Genomic DNA, 21,406 nt, shown 5'->3' on the forward strand with positions numbered 1-21,406 from the left:
GGCCAAAGATCAAAGTGTTGAAAGTTGGGCTGTGTCTTCTAGCTGGCAGACATAAAAAATTGCCATCTCCAATTACCTGCCCTCCAAACTGCTGACAACTGAGTATAGCAGACAGGAGTGCCTGGTAATCAGCGCCATGAAAAGCAGCTGGGATCCAGGTGACTCAGTCACAGTGGGTGGCAGCTGTCTGATTTCTGGTATAGGGTAGGTATGCTTAATTGCGAACGATCCAGTCGAAGCGACCAGCTCAATTTGTGTACTGTAAAGACAAAATGTCGTATGATAGTTAAACATAGTTCTTTTGTTTTTCAAAGCTTTCTCCGACTGGTTGCACCAGGAAAAGTGTTTGCTCATTCTTTTCCACGTTTTGTGGACGTTTGAAATAGCAGGGGTGCCTGAGGGGAAATGCGTAATGGGCAAGTCTAATTGTGAACGATGGCTTTGGGTACATGTAGACAATTAAAACAGAAGCAGGTCATTAACTCATTAGACATAACATGTTGGAAATCACACCAAACTGTTCTCTTGTTGGTTTTGATCATACATACACACATTTAAACACATACACCCCACACAGCACACAAACACACCTTTTTGAGAGGGCTCAGTAACTGTGCTGCATGGTTTGCAAATAGACTCGCGTCAAAATATCCTATGGTCTAATTGCAAACGGCACTATTTTGCAGATTCCTGTCAAAACTAACATTCTGATCTGTCACTAATAGGCGTTTCTCAAATTCTCCGAGCACTGGTAATGTGCATTCAACATATCCAATCAAATCAACTATTTTAAACTGTGTCAAAGTTCAAGTCCACAACCTACTTCCCTTGAATTTAGGATTTGAGAGCGTGTTTGTAACCTTGGTCGGCAGAGGTGCACAAAGAGAAGAGCGCGGAAATAGCCAGAAATAGCTGATGTTTGACTGGTTCTTGGAAATGAATATTCATTAAGGTTATTAGAAAATGGTCAAAGCCGACTCAATTGTGAAATGCAGCTGTTTAGTGGGGAGGTATACAAATCGTTCACAATTACTTGCTGTTCACAATTACCCATACCTACCCTATGATGTGCATGCTTTATAAATTTACAAACTGCTTCTTTCGTTCTGGTCCCACTTTAGGGCTTTTACTGGTCAGGTACCCATTCACACCTGGGTGGAGTGAGGAAAACGGGAGTGCTTTTCTCAACAACATGACACGACACCTGTAATCACTGGTCCACAATCATCAGGACAACACATGTGGAGCTACTTTATGAAGACCAAGAACAACATACAACAGGAAAAAAAGTGCAGATGAAGGAATCTGTGTGCAGTCATTCCTACAACACAGCAATACACAAAAAGCATATAGCAAGGCAGATTGTGTTATTACTGATTTCTGTATTCATGAATTTAGGCCTATTTGATACCACATCATCTTTCAGTGACTAACACTCACACTGCTCATGGAGCTTCTTTACACAACAGAAATGAATCATAAATGACAGCCAGGACTGGTCAATGCAACGCCCTGCTGGTCCATTGGAGAGAAGGAACCCATTGAATAGGTTCAGGTATGGGCTATTTCCACTTCAATTACTTTCAGTGATAGTCGGTGTGAATGTGTCTGTGGTTTAGGGTTTACTTTACATGTCTGTATACAATGCTGTCTCTCAGAATATATTCATCCTGGCATCTATTGAATACTAGTCCTGTAAGATACAGCTTCCATATCAGATTGTTTCAGGTGAATTCAACTTGAGTGCTTACTCATAGGCCAGGGTAAACTTACACAGTGTAATCACAAAATCAGTGTTTAACTTTGCACAGTATCAAAATATTGGCTTCCTTGCATTTGTTGTTGTCTGTGACCTAATACTTTGAGCACACACTGGCGTGCTCGTGAGCACACAAACACACACACACACCAAAAGATTGCAATGCTAGCATTAACAAACACACACACACACATATTTACAACACACTCTTACTGATGCAAACAGTTTCCGTTTTAATGCCTGAAATGGAATTGGCACAATGACATTCTTTTCATTTCCAAACATTGCATCTTCTCTACAATTTTTCTGCAGCTGAAAAACTTTTAACTATCTCATGTTCACAAATGTCATATTCAACAATCTGCAGAACAGAGTATCTATTGCTATTATGGATCCAAACATCTAAACACAAGAAGTAACATTCAATATATATTTCACCAGAAGTTGAATAAACTTGTGCAATGTAGCAATGATTTATCTAACACTTGATTTGTGTTTAAAAAAAATAAATCAATAAAAGTTTGTACAATTCAATACAAAGCAAATCAAATCTCACTCAGCACTCACAGAACTATGTATATACAAAGCTGAGATTCAGATAAACAACAGCACTTTGGGGTTAAAAGGAAAGAGTCATTAAGTGTTTTGGGCTAATCCATGACTTGCCACACAAGCAGGCACACAACACACAGTCCACTCACTCACTGCAAACAGTCGACATGTGGGCTGCAGATCACACAGAAAAGCTCTCTCCTGTTCTGGACCTCTGCATTTCTTTTGTGTTTCACAACTTTCTCCCATTTTGCATTTCACAACATTCTCTCCAAATGTAGTGATTTCTATTTTTGCCCCTTTCCTGCCACACTTTGTTCTTGCTGTTACTGCCTCAATGCTGTAGTCCTTTCCTTGCCTCCTGACTGCACATATGTTCCTTGTGAGAATACACCTGAGATGAGTGTTAGTACTGTGCTGCATTTCATTTCACTACTTTGTTTTCAAACCTAGACTCACTGACTCCATGCTGAACTCCGAATGACTTAAAAATTTGTGGGTTTGTTTGTGCACAAACCAAATGAGAAATATTCAACATCAGCTATACTTGTTTGTCCCTGTTTTGTGGAAGATGTGAGGTAACTGTGTAGGTTTACTGCTCTTAACAGCATCAAAGGTGAACTCTCACAAATGTGTGCAAGACTTTTTAGCCAGGACAATCCAGTGTCAGTGCAACTTCCACCAAAGACACAACCATGTCATCCTTCAAAATAAACAACTTGTCTTATCCCTTTGTGTTCTGTTAGAACGTGAGTTTGCCGGTTTGTAACATGGTAACAACAGCCAATGTCACCATTCCACATACCTTAAGCATGTTTTGTACTCTTAAATGATATTATCATTGTCATCTAAAGGTACTGTTATTGTTTACTGTCTGTTGACCAGACAAGCCAAATGTCCAAACTTATTTTCATCACTACAGCAAACCATTTGTCACTCAGTTCTGGTGGATGTTAGAAAACACACATACCTGAGCTGACCAAATGACCCTGTCTACATATTATGGTCACTTTACATCACTAACTTTAAGTCTTCATATTTCAGGATGATCACAGACATCAATCTTCTTTAAGTCTTCATATTTCATGATGATCACAGGGTGCCTTTTCAAACCATGCTCTCTCAGACTTTTCTCCCCACACTGGCAGTTCCTTCTGTGCAAATGCAGCTGGGTGCAACCAATACTTCTATAAATCCACTATCATATAGCTCACTTGGCATGTAAACAAGATGCAGTTTTCTCTTGAATACAATAAATACCCACAGATATACTTCAATACTCTGCAAATACAAAAGAAACAAGACAAAAAACACAGCAAGATACATGAGGTGGAAAAATATGTGAGTAAATACACCACCAAACTTGCTATCAGTCATGTCACATGTACAGGAAAGCTAACATTTGAAATTTACTAGTCATTTGGGGGAAAAAAAAAGGAACGAAAGAATAAATTTCAATATAAACATGTATTTCATTTCATTCTTTTCAGTGTGTATGTTTATTTTAAAACATTAAAAAAGCAAATAACTGATCACCTTGGTATGATTTGTCAGAGCAAAGCAGGATTATCAGATGGACAAGAATCATATGATCAAATCTTGCTAGTGCTAAAGACACATAAGCAAAAGCAACACAAACCCCAAAATATTGAATAATAAAATAATATATACCCCCCCCCCCCAAAAAAAAGGGGTTAAAAAAAAATCTTTCACCTCTAAAACCAGCTCATTAAAGCTCTGAAATTCCAGTTCCATCACATCCTGTTTATATCCATTTTTGTTTTTGTTTGTTGGTTTTTTGGCTGATAAAGGCCATCCCATCCAGCTGTCTCCCTGACCCAGGATGCCATCAATGAGGATTCATCACCTTAAAATGACACCTAAACCATTCATATTATCATCTCCTCCCGTCCTGATTTCAGTTTAATTTCATCTGGACAAACTGGAGATTGACTTTCTCTTGTTCTTCCTCTGAGCTAGTGAACTGCATACACAAACAGGATTTGTATGTGTGTGACTGATTTTACACCACTGTATAGACAGCCCTCTCTCTGTGTTCAGGTGTCTGCACTTATTCAGAGACAGATCAGTAATCACTGGTTTTTTCTCCCTTAATATATTCCTGTCATTCTTGGACTAGTAACCTAAAAATTCCTACTGCTGTTCTGGTGGTGCAAAAAATTTCATATCTTCAACATCTTGATGGATGGAAACAACACAAATTATGTTCTGTACTTTGTTCTAAAACAAAGACGTGATCTGCAGTCAACACCAGTTTTCAACTGCAAATAACTGCCAAACGAGCCTGTGTGAAGCACAAGCAGCATTTTTTGGTCTAACTTCTGTACTGTATTCACTGTACTGATTTTTAAAAATGTAAATATTCATATTTATCTACATTTATATATCTTTAAAAATCTGTCATCATGTGAGCTTACGCAACACAGAATTATGTCATCAGTCTTCTTAATTCTTTTTGACTCTCATCAAATAGGACTGCCTGAAAATCACTCACATGCAATGTTTTTTGTCAACTCCTTACAATGGTCATGTATGGAATTGTGTGACAAATACAGTTCAAAGATGATGGCTTCCCTCTTTGTTATGGACCAGTACCTTCTTCAGCATGCAGCCTTTTTGTTTCCAATTATACAGTGTTCAATTTTGTCTCACAAAACTGTGTTCATACATGACTAGGACTACTTTATGACTTCAGGCATGAATTCCACTGTGTGGTGTGTGTGTTGTGAAGATACATTTGCATGCATCATGTCTACATTGTGTTGTGTGTGATGGTGTATTCTGTAACAATATGGTGACATCAGTATTTTACCAAGATTAAAGGTCTAACCTATTAGTAGAAAACACAATTTTTAAAACTTTAAAAGAAAAAAAAAATCCAATCCACTTTTGAAAGCTCTTCAAAAAACAGTTTGACTGATGAGAGAAATCTACAACAGAACCAAACAGCAAGGGGAGGGAAGGGGACACAACTCCTCTGCCAAGTCAAAAAACATTCAACCCCCATCCCCCCAGGACACTAACTAGCTATGACACACACAAAGAACAGGACCAGGACCAAAACTTGAAAACTGCCTAATGCCTGGGAGACCTGGACACAAACACAAAACCTCTAACCACAAACTGGGCTCGTGCCCCAACACACAAGACAAAAAACAAAAAAAGTCTCAAGTTCAAAACGAAATAACTGACAACACCCAGCAAAACAAAGGCTGAGAACAGCAGCTCCCTAGAAGAACTTGACGCCCTCCTCAGTGGGTACGGAGGACAAGGAGGCCTCGGACCCTGTCTCCTGGCCACCAGCCATCACATTGAAGCTGGGCACAGAGCTGATGCCTGTGATGGGTGGCAGCAGGTCCTTGTCCCGCACATCTGTGGCCGTGATGATACGCATGGTGTTGGTGGAGCCAGAGCCAGGCTTCCAGCCAGTCAGCACCACGATGGGGTCACCCACCTTGACAAAGTTGCGCTCCATGGCCATGTACATGGCCTTCCAGATGCGACGGTCCACATCCGCTGTCCACTCATTCATCTTGTTGTCTGCAACACACATTACACACAGTTTGTGACTGCCACTCTTCAGCACTTGTCCTATGCCACCCTCAGTTTGTAAAGGTACATTTTAAAAAACCAGCATCGATTTTTACAGATTAATATTAGTTAAAGTAGTAGATTTTCAAAGATCAATATCTGTTATAGAAGTAAATTTCAAAGAGTAACATCCGCTGAAGTCAATTTGTAAAAGATCAGCTTCAGTTGTACTGGTAAATCCAAATATTAACATCAGCTGTAGGGGCAAATTTTAAAATATTAACATCAGCTGTACTATAAGGTTAACATTAGTTGTGGAAGTAACTTTTAAAAGATCCAGATCTGGGTAATTGGTGTGGCTCAGAACCAGCATTGGCCTCAAAGGGCACTGAACTGGGACAGGAGGGAAAGGGGGGATAATGGGATGGGGGCAGGGGAAAGCAACAGCTGGTCAAGATGTGATATCCAGTTCTGACAAGTCAATCACCTTGGTCACTTTTCTTAGGTCAAGTACATGCATATATTCCATATAACCTCAATGACTAACCTCTCTTTTTCTCTCCCCTGACACCCCTTCATTTTATTCCCCCTTTTGTCCCTCCCTCCCTCCCTTCCATCTCTGTCTGTCCTCTTTCCTCTCCATTCACACCCCTCCCTCCTTCCCTTCCTCTTTCCTCTCCATTCACACCCCTCCCTCCCTCCCTTCCTCTTTCCTCTCCATTCACACTCCTCCCTCCCTCCCTTCCTCTTTCCTCTCCATTCACACCCCTCCCTCCCTCCCTTCCTCTTTCCTCTCCACTCACACCCCTCCCTCCCTTCCATCTCTGTCCTCTTTCCTCTCCACTCACACCCCTCCCTCCCTCCCTTCCATCTCTGTCCTCTTTCCTCTCCACTCACACCCCTCCCTCCCTTCCATCTCTGTCCTCTTTCCTCTCCACTCACACCCCTCCCTCCCTTCCATCTCTGTCCTCTTTCCTCTCCACTCACACCCCTCCCTCCCTCCCTTCCATCTCTGTCCTCTTTCCTCTCCACTCACACCCCTCCCTCCCTTCCATCTCTGTCCTCTTTCCTCTCCACTCACTCCCCTCCCTCCCTCCCTTCCATCTGTCTGTCCTCTTTCCTCTCCACTCACTCCCCTCCCTCCCTCCCTTCCATCTCTGTCCTCTTTCCTCTCCACTCACACCCCTCCCTCCCTCCCTTCCATCTCTGTCCTCTTTCCTCTCCACTCACACCCCTCCCTCCCTTCCATCTCTGTCCTCTTTCCTCTCCACTCACACCCCTCCCTCCCTTCCATCTCTGTCCTCTTTCCTCTCCACTCACACCCCTCCCTCCCCTTCCATCTCTGTCCTCTTTCCTCTCCACTCACACCCCTCCCTCCCTTCCATCTCTGTCCTCTTTCCTCTCCACTCACTCCTCCCTCCCATCTCTGTCCTCTTTCCTCTCCACTCACACTCCTCCCTCCCTCCCTTCCATCTGTCTGTCCTCTTAACTCTCCACCTACACTCCTCCCTCCCTCCCCTCCATCTGTGCCTGTCCTCCCCCTTTCCTCTCCACTCACACTCCTCCCTCTCTCACCTCCCCTTTCAAACATCTTAATTCTTTCAGGGTATTTTTTGCAAAGTTTAGAGCAATTCTTCCTGCTGCAAATTAGGCAGACAGATTCTGAAGAAGCCTAATGAATAAAGACCTGAGCCAAAAGGAATGTTGTGGCTGTTTGTAAATAAATGCATCATTACCTTTGGTCTTTTCATGATGGTATATATTTTATAAACATACAAATGGAAGACCAACAGTTATTCATCACCAGATTTATTTTCCTGGTCACTGCCACTGCTGAGACATCCGATGAGTATCATTCAGGGGACAGACATGTCGTGGAAGAAAAACCCAACCACTATGTCCACTGCAGAGGGTTCAGGGGGCCTGGTGGGTGTCTGAACGTGTAACAGTCACACTTTTTGGTTTCCATTCCCTGCCACTCCTTTTTCTTTTCAAAATGACTGATAGGCTGCTTACACACAGCAGTTTTAGTCTGCTCTTCAGTATTCACACACACACACACACACACACACACACACACACACACACACGCATGCATGCATGCATGCATGACGGCCACCACGGAACTACAGTCACTGCACTAAAACTCAAGCCAGCTTTATCTCATTCCATCCCAGTTCAGGCACCAACATGATCACTGTAAATGTACCTTACCCAACTGCATCAAAATAATAAGACCAAAATCACCACCTCCTCAATAATAGTATCAGACCCATCTACATGAAAATAACGAGACCTAAGTCATCATTTTGTGCATCATCAAAATATGGCTCAAGTCACCAAATATCTATGGTAGGTACTTCTTCACACACATAGATATACAAAGAAGAGAGAGAGTGAGAGAGAGAGAGAGAACAAGCAAGAGAGGGCAAGACAAGAGTCCAAGGAAAATGAGTGGCGACACTCGAGTTGCACTCCTTCGGTTCTGAACACAGTGCACAGAACCAGTATCCATGAAACTTCATATCACTGTAACAGAATGAAAGAGTTCTCGAAGCATATAGACTGGAGTTGTGCACTATGCTCTTAGGACAGAAGTGAATGAATAAGGCACAGACAAACATACAAAGAGAACACGGGCTAGCATCTTTCTGTACCCACATTTGCAACCATGAATGAATGAAATTCAAATTATAGCACTTGCCTGGGGAGGGGGGGGGGGGGGATTGTTAAAAGTCAAGCCACTGAAGTCCTTTATATTTTGACACATTTATCTTTACCAGCCATAGGCACACCACCTCAAATGCTCCCCCACCATACACACGTGCATGCGCACACATGCACGCATGCATGCACACACACACACACACTCACTGCAGATGAAGAAAGAGCAAGAAACACTGAGATATCACACTGCCTCACACTTTCATTAACCCGAGCTACATAATTCTAAATCTGAACAGAGAAAAACAAACGATCTTCATGTGACCTTTCACAAATCATTCCCCCACCCCTAAAAATAAACTAACACATAATTCACCAAACAGTATGTAAATATTTTATTCTATATAATAACAGTTAACAATAAAATTAACAACACTAAGTTCTGATTTGAGCATGCAGTGATAAAAGATTACTGAATCATCCACTAACATGCCAAAGTTACAGATGATCAACAACCAAAAATGTGCACTAGAAGTTAATATGCTAAAACAAACCAATGTTACTGATGAGAGAGAGAGAAAGCAATACACACATGCATGCCGAGGATGTAAAACTGATTTATACATGAGTACAAAAACACTCTACACTGAGTTTGAAAACACTCTGGTTTTGTGTAAATTTTACCTTTACAAAAACCTTAATATTCAGTCTATCTGGGTTTTAAGAAAACCTGATAAGAAATGTCTGAGGTACAAACCTCCTTAAACAAAAACCCCACAAAACTTCATCATGTTCATGTCTTTCATCAGGAATATGAAAATACATTGTGCACATATGCTCACAGTCACACACATGCACTCACACAGACAGAAAAAAACAACTTGTCTTCAAACCTTCTTTTGGTCCAACTCAACACTAAACAGTTTTTCAATGGAAATGACTCTTAAACTTAACCCTTCTGCTGCCTGGGAATTAAGATTTAAGTGAAATCTATCTGCCAGGGATTTTTCGAAAAACAAAACAGGTTTTTTTTGTTTTGTTTTTATTCTCTTGAGTTTTCTTATTGCAGGGACACTAATAAAAGTATATATTTTCTGAAAGGTAAATGAACAAAGAATAGAAAACACATGTTTTCCAATTTTCTATTTCTCCAAAGACATACAATTGTTTTAAAATCAGTGTTTTGATTTTGTCAGAGTTTAACGTGTTCATAACGAACATTAGTCTGGTTGTTTGCAAAGTAATATATTTTCTGGACAAATGGATACAACCTGTACACACAAACAATATTAAAACTACAACAAGAGAGGCAAGGCCTTCAAGACTCACTTGTGATACACTTTAAAAAATATATAAAAATCTACACTTAAAAAAATATATAAAAATCTAATCGTTAAAATGTGTTCTGTATTTGTTATTATAAAGCTTCAGGTTAAAAAAAAAAAGAAAAAAGTCCTAACCAGATTCGAACCCTGCGTGTTCGAGTGAGAAGAAACTGTGTTACCCATTACACTATCGTGGCTCCTTAACTGACGTTCTAAAATTTTAATATTTGAACATACTTTTTTAAAGAGCGATAAATCAATTGCGGTATTCGCAGTGAGAACACTGTTTAAATCAAATTATTCTGGTGTATCTTGGGCATTCAAAAAATCTTTAAGGGCAATAAAAAAAAAAATTCTTTTTAAGTCTGCGGTAAAGGAGACGTGGCTATCACGGCAATCACACTGCAACATTTAGCCGTTTTCTCTACATCTAGATAGATGTACAAGTTTAGTTACACCCGCCAGGAATGTAGTAGACACAATCGATTCAATTTCTCTTTTATGTTCATTCTAGTTTTATAGTTTTAAAGTTGATATGAAAATTTAGTATTTTGTTAAACTAATAACATGTAGAGCCAAGTACAAGTACTTCTAAACGTCGTAAGAAGTGAAAATTTGAAATTTTGAGAAAAGTCAAGACTGGAATTTTTTTCGTTTCATCGTGATCAATTCAAGGGTATTAACAATTTTAAACTGTGAATTCCGACTGATTCTGTGGATATTTTTATGGCAGTTTGGGGCATATTCCAGTAATTAATGAGGCGTTTACAAATCTTTTTCTGAATAAATATTTAACAGTCTCCTTCTCCAACTTTCCATCACATGTTATGGTGTATTGTCCATTGAATATAGGATTGAACGGGCAGGTCAACAACTTGAAACAAAATGGCGTCATTCACGTTCGCGAAGAATATAAGCACGCACTTTGAATGTGTATAAATATGTGTACGCAACTGATTTTTGCCCATGACCTTCAGGGCTCAGCCAATAGATCTGTATAGTCCACTCGTCATATTGATTTTAGTATTTTCCGAAAAAGACCACTTGGGCGAATGAACATAGTGAAAGCCCTATGCACTGAGAGTAAAACACACAAGCTTTTTATGTATCGAGTATAATTTCAAAATGTAATGTTTAAGATGAGAAAGATCAAATTAAGTCCCCTAGCATTAATTACAGAGTAATTTCCCTTTTTTACTATCTGCACCAAAATGTTTGCAAAATAAATCAAACTTCCATGCTTAGCAAAAGAAGTTCCAGATTGAACAAAAAATGATAATAATGACTGCTCTTGTTGTTGGGTCAGAATATCATATCAAAGTGCCAAGTTTAGAGAATACAAAAAATATAACAGTAAATGCAGTTTGAATATAATTTGGCTTCTTTTTTAAATTTTTTTGTGCCCATCCCAGAGGTGCAGTATTGTTTTAAACAAGATGACTGGAAAGAACTGAATTTTTCCTACTTTTATGCCTAATTTGGTGTCAACTGACAAAGTATTTGCAGAGAAAATGTCAATGTTAAAGTCTACCACAGACACACACACACACACACACACACACACACACAGACAACCGAACACTGGGTTAAAACATAGACTCACTTTGTTTACACAAGTGAGTCAATAAAATAAAAAAGAAACATATATGCGATCCATTTTTTACTTCTCCAAGTGACAACATACCTGTGAATGTCCTATGATTTCAGTCAGTTTTCTTGAAAACAAATCATCATGCCTATCAGTGAAGTCAGACACATGAACTGTTTCATTTCAAACATTTGTATCTGTCTATGCTGATTGCCTGGTGTACTTTTTTCTGCCTCTCTGGATCTACCTTCACCTGTTGGAGTGTCTGCTGTGCATACAAACTGGTTTTCTCAACAAATTTCTGATTTAGATTATCATCTACAAAAAAGAGAGAAAAAGTCAATGCAGTCTGTACTGTGTGGGTCTTTTCTCAGTCCACTGTCACCAGTAAAGTCGTAATAACAAGCTGAATGTTATTTTTTGGCCAAACACTTATCCCCTCAAACACAGTAAAGCCATGCCCCCCTCGGCCACTCCCCAATCCTCTTCCCCCTCTCTGACCCATCTGACCCACTACGCTTTGTCCAGTTCCCCTCAGTCCCCTCACCCTATTTCTACCTTTATTCTTCTATACCCCTGCCTTAGCTCAGTGCCAAGAATGTCACTCCCACTGCTCTTATTTCGGTCATCAACACTCTCAGTCACATGGGCAGTCTGCGAAGTACAGCATCACTCACTATCGTCTATCTTGCCATTCTCAACATCACTCCTTTTATTTTCCACTGAATCATCTGATAAAAGTTTATCACTGTCTACTTGTAGTTGACACTTCAATTCTTCCTGAGTTTTTAGCTAAAGAAAGCAAGTTACCTCATCATACAGGCAGCCTAGGGGTTAACTAAAACAAACAAATGCTATAACAAAAATGTTATGATAGCAATCATTCTGTGATGTATAACATGTTGCTGCTGAAGTTAAGCGTGTGAGGTAAGTAGTTTATGTGCATTACCTTTCCATAAAGCCAATATTATTGTTCACAAAGTACACAGATGTCACATCAAATGAGTGAGCAAAAGAGAATGGAACAAGACAGACAGTGAGTTAGTCATCAGAAATTACTGGATTTATACCACGTCAACTGTGAAAGATATCCCACGACTGAGTGAAACAAACAGAATGAGGGAAAGGCAAAACAAACAAGTGATCCAGAATGTACAGAACAAAATAAAAGATGGAAAGGAAAGACTAACGACACAAGTAAACCCATTTTGGTCTAACACCACTCACTAGTCATGCAAAACTAAACTACATTCAACACATATGGCATTGCAAAACAAACAGCTATGTGCATCCCTTTCCATAGCAAAGGAAACTACCACCACTGCCATAAACATAATTGCTTTTGATTAAAAACATTTTCAAAGTACACAATCCAGTTTTGCATCCCTTCCTTTGTCTGTATCCAACCACCCTAGACATGTAGCTCATTGTCACAGGCTGGTATCCCATCATTCTAGAGCTACATCCATCAAAGATATATCCACAATACTGGACCCATATTTCATCCTAGACCAGCATTCCATTCTCCAAGTCCTGTATACATCCTCCTGGATATTCTATCCTAGATCTGTTTCCCAGCATGCTAGTCCTGTATTCCACCCTGTGTCTGGATCCCAACCTACATCTGTATTCTGCAATCCCAGATCTGTATCTCATAATCCTACTTTCATCCGAAATCATTATCATATCCCTTCATATTCAATTATATCCCATTTTAGATCTGATCCAATCACCATTGACCTATTTCTAAGCCTGAAGATCTGCACACCAACCTAAATACTTATCCCTATCCCATTAGCCTAGACATCTACCCCATCCTAGACATGTATCCCATCATCCTAGACCTGTATCCAATCCCTACTGACCATGATCCAAAATTTAATATCCCAGCTTCACACTTGTATCTATCCATCCTAGGCCTGTATCCCATTATAAATCTAATCCCATTCTGTACCTGTAAGTAGTGCTAACAATATGAACTTTATCATGCAAGTAGGATACTCAATTGCCACCATTTCTGAGCAGAAAATCGGCTATCAGCATCACTTTTCCGTTCTACTGCTTGTGACAGTTTCTTTACAGACATGCATTCCTGCTTCCATCATGGATATCTCAACTCTCTCAGCAGGCTGGGGTGGAATCCACTATACAAACAAAATATTTAAAAAAAAAGACAAATCCAACTTAACCATGACAGACACCATTTCAACAAGGCCAGTCTTGTCTGATCCCATCTTGAAAACTGATTCCAAAACAATTCTGTTCAGGAGCCCACCCATCAAAGCTTCTGGGTGGTAGCTCTCTTCTTAACAGAGAGACCACAACCTCCACTTTCAGTTATTCTACACTCTAGAACAGGAAAGAAAAGCCTTTTGTCAGTTAATCTATTACAAGATAACCCAGACTGACTGATTTTAAGCACACTTAAACAACACAAAGAAAAAAGAAAAAAAGATACTAAGACAAACCCAAACTGACAGAGGCTGTGTCTTTCTGTTATGAATGATGACAAGGAAGTCTCAACGGAACTGAAACTGTTTTATGAACCTGCCATTATCTGAAGTTGCTATGTACAGGCCTTGTCATGAGACTGCCTTGACTTGTATCTGCAAGAAGCCTTTGCCAGCTCTGTCGACCAATGTGTGTCTTTCAGAACATGGGTGGTACACCTTCAGGTCAGGATTTCAGCGAAGGGGAATCAACTTCTTGTTTTCTTCTCCAAAGCCACACACAACCACTTTCTTCTTCTGCATTCATGTGCTCCAACTCCCATGTTTCTGCCGGTGTGATTTTAAATGCAAACACTTTTATCTGTTTATTCAGGCAGCCATATTCTGATTTTGGGAATATTTACAAATGTGTATGTGTTTGCTTAACCCAGTGGACTCCAACATGGATTATGGGATGATGATGATGATGATGATGATGATGATGATGGAGTCTCCCGTCGGTCCAACGGATGAGTCGGCAGGCAGGCTTATCTGTCGGTGTGTGTCCTCATATGGGAGAAGAGGCCGATTCTGGATGCGCAGCACTTCCCACAGTGCAAGGGAAAACATCTCCAGAAGTTGAGCTCTGCTTCCTTCGCTCACACTTCTCCTTAATGGCCAGCGTTCTCTTGTTTTCGAACGTCTTTATTCCACTAGACCACAGCATCCTCCAGCGAGAGCGGTCAAGGACATCAGTTTCCCATGAAGCGATGTCTATGTCACAGGCTTTGAGGTTTGTCTTCAAGGTGTCCTTGAAGCGCTTGCAGGGTCTTCCAAGTTCACGGTGGCCTTCCTTCTGCTGGCCATACAAAAGCATCTTCGGGATCCTGCTGTCTGTCATGCGGACAACGTGTCCTGTCCAGCGTAGCTGGCACTGGATCAGCAGGCTTTTGATGCTGGGCAGGCCACTCCTCTCTAGGACCCGGAGGCTGGAGACCCTGTCTTGCCACTTGATGCCGAGGATCTTTCGTAGGCATCTCTGGTGAAACTGCTGAAGTTGTTGAATGTGACGGCAACATGTCGTCCATGTTTCACAGCAGTACAACAAGGTGGTCGGCACAACAGCTCTGTAGGTTTTCATCTTGGTGCTGAGCCTGATGCTTTTGTTGTTCCACAGCCTGCTGTTGAGTCTGCCAAAGGCGGAGCTGGCCTTGGCAATGCACAGCATCACTTCTGCAACAAGGGCTCCGTTGCTGCATATGGTGCTGCCCAGGCAGCAAAATGTATCGACTGACTTGATCTCTGTGTCATTGATCTTGATTGCAGGTGGGGGGGAGGCAATGGCGTTCTGTGAGCTAGCTGGTTGGTACATGGACTCGGTCTTGCTGAGGCTGATGGGGAGTCCAAAGCACCTGCAGGAGGTTGAGAACCTGTCCATAATGAACTGCATGTCCTCATGGGCGTGTGCAGCAAGCATGCAGTCATCAGCGAAGAGGAACTCTCTCATCAGTGCCTCAGATATTTCTGACATAAAAGGAGAGGATTTGTCCTTCCTATGCCAAGCCCTTGACACAGTTTCAGTTTCTCAAGGAGGCGTCACTGCATTCAGACAAATCCATATGCACTACACCACATGTGCTAGACAGATGCCTGACCAGTAGCATCAGCAAACATGCTAGGCAGGCCTTGAGTGTGTGCATATTTCTAAATGTGTCCCTATCAAACTGGATTTCTTCTTTGGATTTTTGCCAGAGGACAACCCTTTTATTGCCATGGGTTCGTTTTCAGTGCACGCACATTGCTGCTCATGAGACCTCAGTTTATCATCTCATCAGAATGACACAGTGAATATGAATTCACTGCCCCTTCTGCCAGAAAAGGCTATGGGATCTTTAACCTCTACATGCTAACTGATCCTCTGCTCATGTACAACACTAAATTTGAGATTCAGGCAGCAGTAGATCTGCACACATGCTGACCTGAGAGACTGGGCAAATTTCCCTCTTAAACTGCCAGATACCACAGGGAATTAATCCACACACCTCACACATCTCATGGGATGGACACCTAACATGCTAACCACTCTACTGTCACACCTGTCATACACACAACAATATTTCCTTTCTGGCATCAAAAACGAAAATGTGGCAATGCACAACAGCTGGAATTCTCCTCTTCACAAGCACTCAGACAAAAGGTATCTGTTCATTCTTCATATCAGCCAAACCTTCAGAGAAGTTATTACTGTGTACTGGACAGACAAGCACAGGCAAAGCAATACAGTATTCTTCAATTCACAAATATTACAGCATTCTTCAAGTCACAGATGTTACAGTCAAGCAAAAAACAAAACAAAAAACAAAAAAACAATGTCCTAATGGAGAAAAACACAGAAAAATTAAAATGTATGCTTGCTCTGACTTTGCCACACTGATGACAAACAAACAACAAAACAAAACAAAACAAAAAACTCACAGTCATTACAGTCAAGCACAAAACTAGTGTCCTGCTGGAGAAAAACAACAACAAAACACCAGATTGTGTCATTCTGACACAGTCCCATATATGAAAACAAAACAAAAACAACAACAGAACTCACAGATATAACAAGCAAACACAAAACAAAGCGTCTAACTGGACACATAAAAAAGGAAACAAAACAGTGTTTGATGTGACTGTACCACATACAAGAAAACACCAACAATAAAAAAAAAAATTAAAAAAAAACAAAACAACAGATCTCCTGATCAGTCTATTCCATGGATCCTCACCATTGATCACCACCTCCACCTCAGGTTCATCAGTCTCTGCCAAACACATGGAGAGAGAACAAAGCTGATCTCCTGCACAGTCTGTGTCTCGCATGCTTCCAACCAGCTCCAACCAAGTAGTAACACAAATTTGAATTTATATATGACAGTCCGTCGTGTCCCACTATGACCATCAGAACAGCAGTGGAGGAAACTGCTGTCTCTACAATCTGGGCTAGAATCTGATTGTAGTGGAGAGTGTCTTGCCCTTGTTACATCCCTACTCTCTTGGCCAAGAGCGTTTTAGGAACAGTCGGCATTGTTTTGGGGTGGGTTTTTTTTTATGGTTTCTGTTGCTTTCAAGCCTCAATGCATTGTAAAATGTTAAACAATTAAAATCAAATCAAAATGTTATTTTTAAAAACAAAGAAAAAAAAAGAAGTAACAGCAACTTTTGTGTGGTTTCTGTTGCTCTCTGATTTCAGTGCACTGCAAAATGTTGACCTATTAAAAAAAAAAAAAAAAAGAGTAATTCAGAAAGAAAGAAAAATGTAATAAAAATGTAACCTTTTTTTTTTTTTTTTTTTTTTTTTTGAAAAGGTTCTGTGATAGAAAATGGCCTCTATCAGGAAAAAGTTTAGGCGGAGTGACAGCCTAGTGATGGACTAGAAAGTGAACATCAGGGGTACAACTCCAGCAAGAAATATGATTTCTGCTCTTGACTAGACCTTGTGTGGTGGTCTGGTTGCTAGTCTTTTGGGTGGCTTGATAAATGGAGGTTGTCCAACGTGCAGCATGCACCAAGTGCATATAGAACTACCCACAACTAAAGAGAGCTCTCCCTGGCCATAATTATGAAGACAAATCCACACATATAATAAAAAAACATTTTCATATACTATATTTACACACACACACACACACACACACACACACACACACAAAGGTGGTGCTGGAGCAGCCTCAAGTCCACACAGAAAAATGTGCTGTTGCTGAAAAATGTTAAAATACTATACAACACAAAAGGAAAAAATCATTAGAAAAGATATGAGACAACACTGAAATAAATTCCAAAGGATGTTCAGTTTCTCTCAAGCCCTTAACAATGGAGGCACAGATTTTAACCATAACTGGGACCATCCATTTTTCCTTTTTCCACATGATAGAGGTCAATGAAACTTGGTCTGGTTCCTCTTTACTGCACTCACTATACAACCATGGCAAAAAAGTGTTCTAGTTTCCTCTGTGGTCAACAGCCAAGCAAAAACAGGCTGCTTCTTGAGTTTAGAGATGTAACACCACTTTTAACAGACTGTTACACTGTCAAAGCGCACACAGAACCTGTATACAAACTGCAAGTAGGTTGAATATAACATACAAAGAAAATAGGCAGTACTACTCTCATTCTGGGACATAATACCGAGTATTAAAAAATAGTAATTAAAAAAAAAAAAGAATTTTGGATTTGTGAACAACCATTCTTATTCTACGAAACAGGGTGAAACTGAAACAAACTAAATTCCTTTTGTCAGACTTTATGTTACTCAGACTTCACACTGCTTTGTCAGATTTTACAAATATAAAATAAAGCTCACAGTAATAACAAAATCCAAACACTTTATAGTGATACCTTTCTGTCTTACTGGCAAAAAACACCAGAGGGTTAGGGGACAATGTGATTTCCTTTCATTCATACATCTGCCACATAAAAACAAGCTGCACTCTGTGTTTAAGAAATACAGACTGACCAACAGAGAGGGATACAGAGAGACTGAGAGAGATGGAATTCTCCATTTCTTTGATCTGCATACGATCACATGATGGAGACTGAGAAACAGATCTGAAAATTCACTGCTCTTGAATGCGTAATTATCTTGATGAAAAATCAGATAAATCACCAGGCAATGTGGAGACTTGAACTGTGTACCTTTTGCATGGATGACTGAGATGTTTACTGTCCCTCCATCTTTTCTAGGAGAGAGGTGTGTCAAAACTAAAGTCTGGTCAAGAGGGAATCTGTCAACTTTCGCCTGTCTTACCATTCTTCAAGTCTCTCTAGTCTAATTCTGTAACATTTAATTCTACATGTTATAAATGTCTAATTTCATCAGTTATACAACATCAGATTTTGTCTGCTGCACAATTAATTCTGCTGGTTAAAGAATCAAATTTATTTCTGTGATAAATATTAATTTTCATTATACTACATCTAACTATATTATACAACATCAATTAATTTCCATTATACTACATCTAACTACATTATACAACATCAAATTCAGTGATACATCTAATTCTCTTGTTCAGCATCTAATTATGTTACATATATTATTTTGATTTTATCTAATTCTAAGCTGCCCATGTCTTATTCGTCTTTCTTTAAAGATGAATATACATATCTATCTGTCTCTATTTTAGCATCTAATTGTTAAGGGTTACTTAAGCTTTTTCAGCTCTCATGGGCAAGGGAAAGGATGACATAAGCTGGAGAGCAGACAGGAAACAGGATGAATTGTGGGGGTGGAAGAACAACACAACATCCATTACTTTATTTTCCATTACTCCCAACAGATTCCTCTTCCACAACCACCTGTTCCTCTTTTCCCACTGACCCTCTGATGCAAGGAGGCAGGTGAGCTCCCTAACACTGGTTACTTCCCCCCAGACATGACAACTACAAGGAGAATACATCAGTCAGCACCCAAAACCTTATCTAAGACAAGCACAACACAAGAAAGAGGAAACCACATAAACAGCAAGCTACCACAACCACCGGCCCCAACTTAGATATAGCCTAGAAGAAAAAAACCAGACACCCAAAGTAACACACACAGGCGTCACATTCACACACTCCTTGTTAGAAATGAAAAAGAGTGAGAGAGAGAAAGAACACCAACCACCAAAAAAAAAAGGGAAAAAAAAAAAAGAAAAGAAAAGAAAAGCACCCCACGTTAAGCAGTCATACACTTCATGTTAAATGCTACTGAACAGCTGTGGATTCTATAGAAATATGTGCAGAAGGAGAGAAATTTTTTTAAAGTACAAAAAGCACCCCAAAATGTGATACCTTTATGTTCTATAGTTCATGAAAAAGAAAAGAAAAATCAACCATTTCAGTTTGATAAAGAAGAGCTGCTAGTCAAAGCAGATCAAAGTGGCACCAAAGCAAGGCATTGAGCACCTGCTTGCCTGCCTTCTTCAACACGAAACTATTAATACTGATACATGTATACATCTGTGTGTGTGTGTGTGTGTGTGTGCGTGTGTGTGTGTGTGTGTATACACATACACACATATGTATACATACATGTGTGTGTGTATATATATATATATATATATATATATATATGAGTGAGTGTGTGTGTGTGTGTGTGTGTGTGTGTGTGTGTGTTTGTGCACACATATATGCATACAAATATACAAATATGATTAAACACACACACACACACACACACACATATGCATAAACACACAACTAAAAACAGCATATAATTATAAAGTGATCAATTCAGCACAGAACCTTGAAGGTAAAACGCTTGGTGTGTCTCTTTCACAAAACAGAAAAAGTGCAGTCAGTGACGTTGGCTCCTACAAAGGCACACCACTTACATGCTGATGCTGCCATCCCTTTCCAGTCACCAAACACACTTTTTAAAAAAAGTACAGAAGAATAAACACAGAAACAGGAGGAGTTTGTATTATACTCCATGTTTGGTGATACATATACTTACCATGTCAAACTGATGCAAACTAGGCCTATCGGTTTGCTCTGCTTGGCCAAATTTCACGCGGCTAACAGTGAAAAGACAAGCCGTCTTGCCCGGTCCGCTCTTAGCCAATCAAACGCCTCTAAAAGCTATAAGCGCTGAATCATTCCATGGCCATCGAAGAAAATGCCCCATGAGAACCACGGCGGAGACGCAGGGACAGATGGGCGGGCATTCGAGTTTGACATGGTAAGTATATGTATCACCAAACATGGAGTATAATACAAACTCCTCCTTTTGGTGTCATATACTGTACCATGTCAAACTGATGCAGAATTTAAAGCAAATGGTGGAGGGCAACGCCTACTGGTTCGTATGGGGAGCCCTTGTAACTGAGACCGCAGTGTTAGCCGCGACAAAGGAAATCCCCTTGGAACCGTCAGTCCTGATCATACGGAAATCCCTGAGGTAGAAGTTGATGAAGGGATTCTCAGACCGCCAGAAGGCTGCCTCCAAGACATGATGCAGTGGCACTGAGTGCTGGAAAGCAGCCGAAGTAGCTATGGCCCGCACTTCGTGTGCTCTGGGATTAAGACAGCTGATATCCCTGTGTGCAGGAGAGTAGGTTCTACGAATGACTTGGGAAACCCAGCGGGAAATGGTGCCTGCAGCAATGTCTTTCTTGTAATTCTCATTGAGGGAGATGAGAAGACGCCTCTGAGAAGAACGCCTATGGCAAGATCTATCCCAATAGTATTTGAGACACCGAACAGGGCAGAGATGCCTATCCTCATCATCTTGGGCAAGAATATCAGACAAAGGTCTGACCCTCAGAGAGGGGGAAGGGACCTCAGGGTCTTGGTTCTTAGCCAGAAACTCTGGAAGGAAACGAAGAGTGATGGAACCATCTCTGTGGTAGGCCAGATCTTGTGGCATTCCACTAAGACCATGAATCTCACTTCTACGAGAAGGAAAGTGGTCTTGATGGTGAGTTAGTTGAAAGGAATAGTCCCCAATGGCATGAAGGGCTGTTTTCGAATGAAATCCAGCACCAGGAACAAGTCCCAGAGGGGCACTCTT

At 40.5% G+C, this 21,406-nt stretch overlaps 1 protein-coding gene across 4 annotated transcripts in view; it reads right to left on the bottom strand.

Moving 5' to 3' along the window:
- Positions 1–1,972: 1,972 nt before the first annotated feature.
- Positions 1,973–21,406, bottom strand: part of LOC143277921 (pyruvate kinase PKM-like) — a 114,660-nt gene continuing 95,226 nt past the window's right edge. For 3 of the 4 annotated variants that reach the window (XM_076582897.1, XM_076582894.1, XM_076582895.1), the window contains exons 13-14: positions 16,641–16,676; positions 1,973–5,872 (exon numbers count right to left, since the gene is read on the bottom strand). In XM_076582897.1, the coding sequence (XP_076439012.1) occupies positions 5,562–5,872; positions 16,641–16,676 (347 nt within the window). In that variant the 3' untranslated portion in view covers positions 1,973–5,561. The remainder of the gene's footprint in view (positions 5,873–16,640; positions 16,677–21,406) is intronic. The other variant, XM_076582896.1, reaches the window with a different exon arrangement.

The sequence above is a fragment of the Babylonia areolata genome, chromosome 35, assembly GCF_041734735.1.
Source record: "Babylonia areolata isolate BAREFJ2019XMU chromosome 35, ASM4173473v1, whole genome shotgun sequence".
NCBI lineage: Eukaryota > Metazoa > Mollusca > Gastropoda > Neogastropoda > Buccinidae > Babylonia > Babylonia areolata.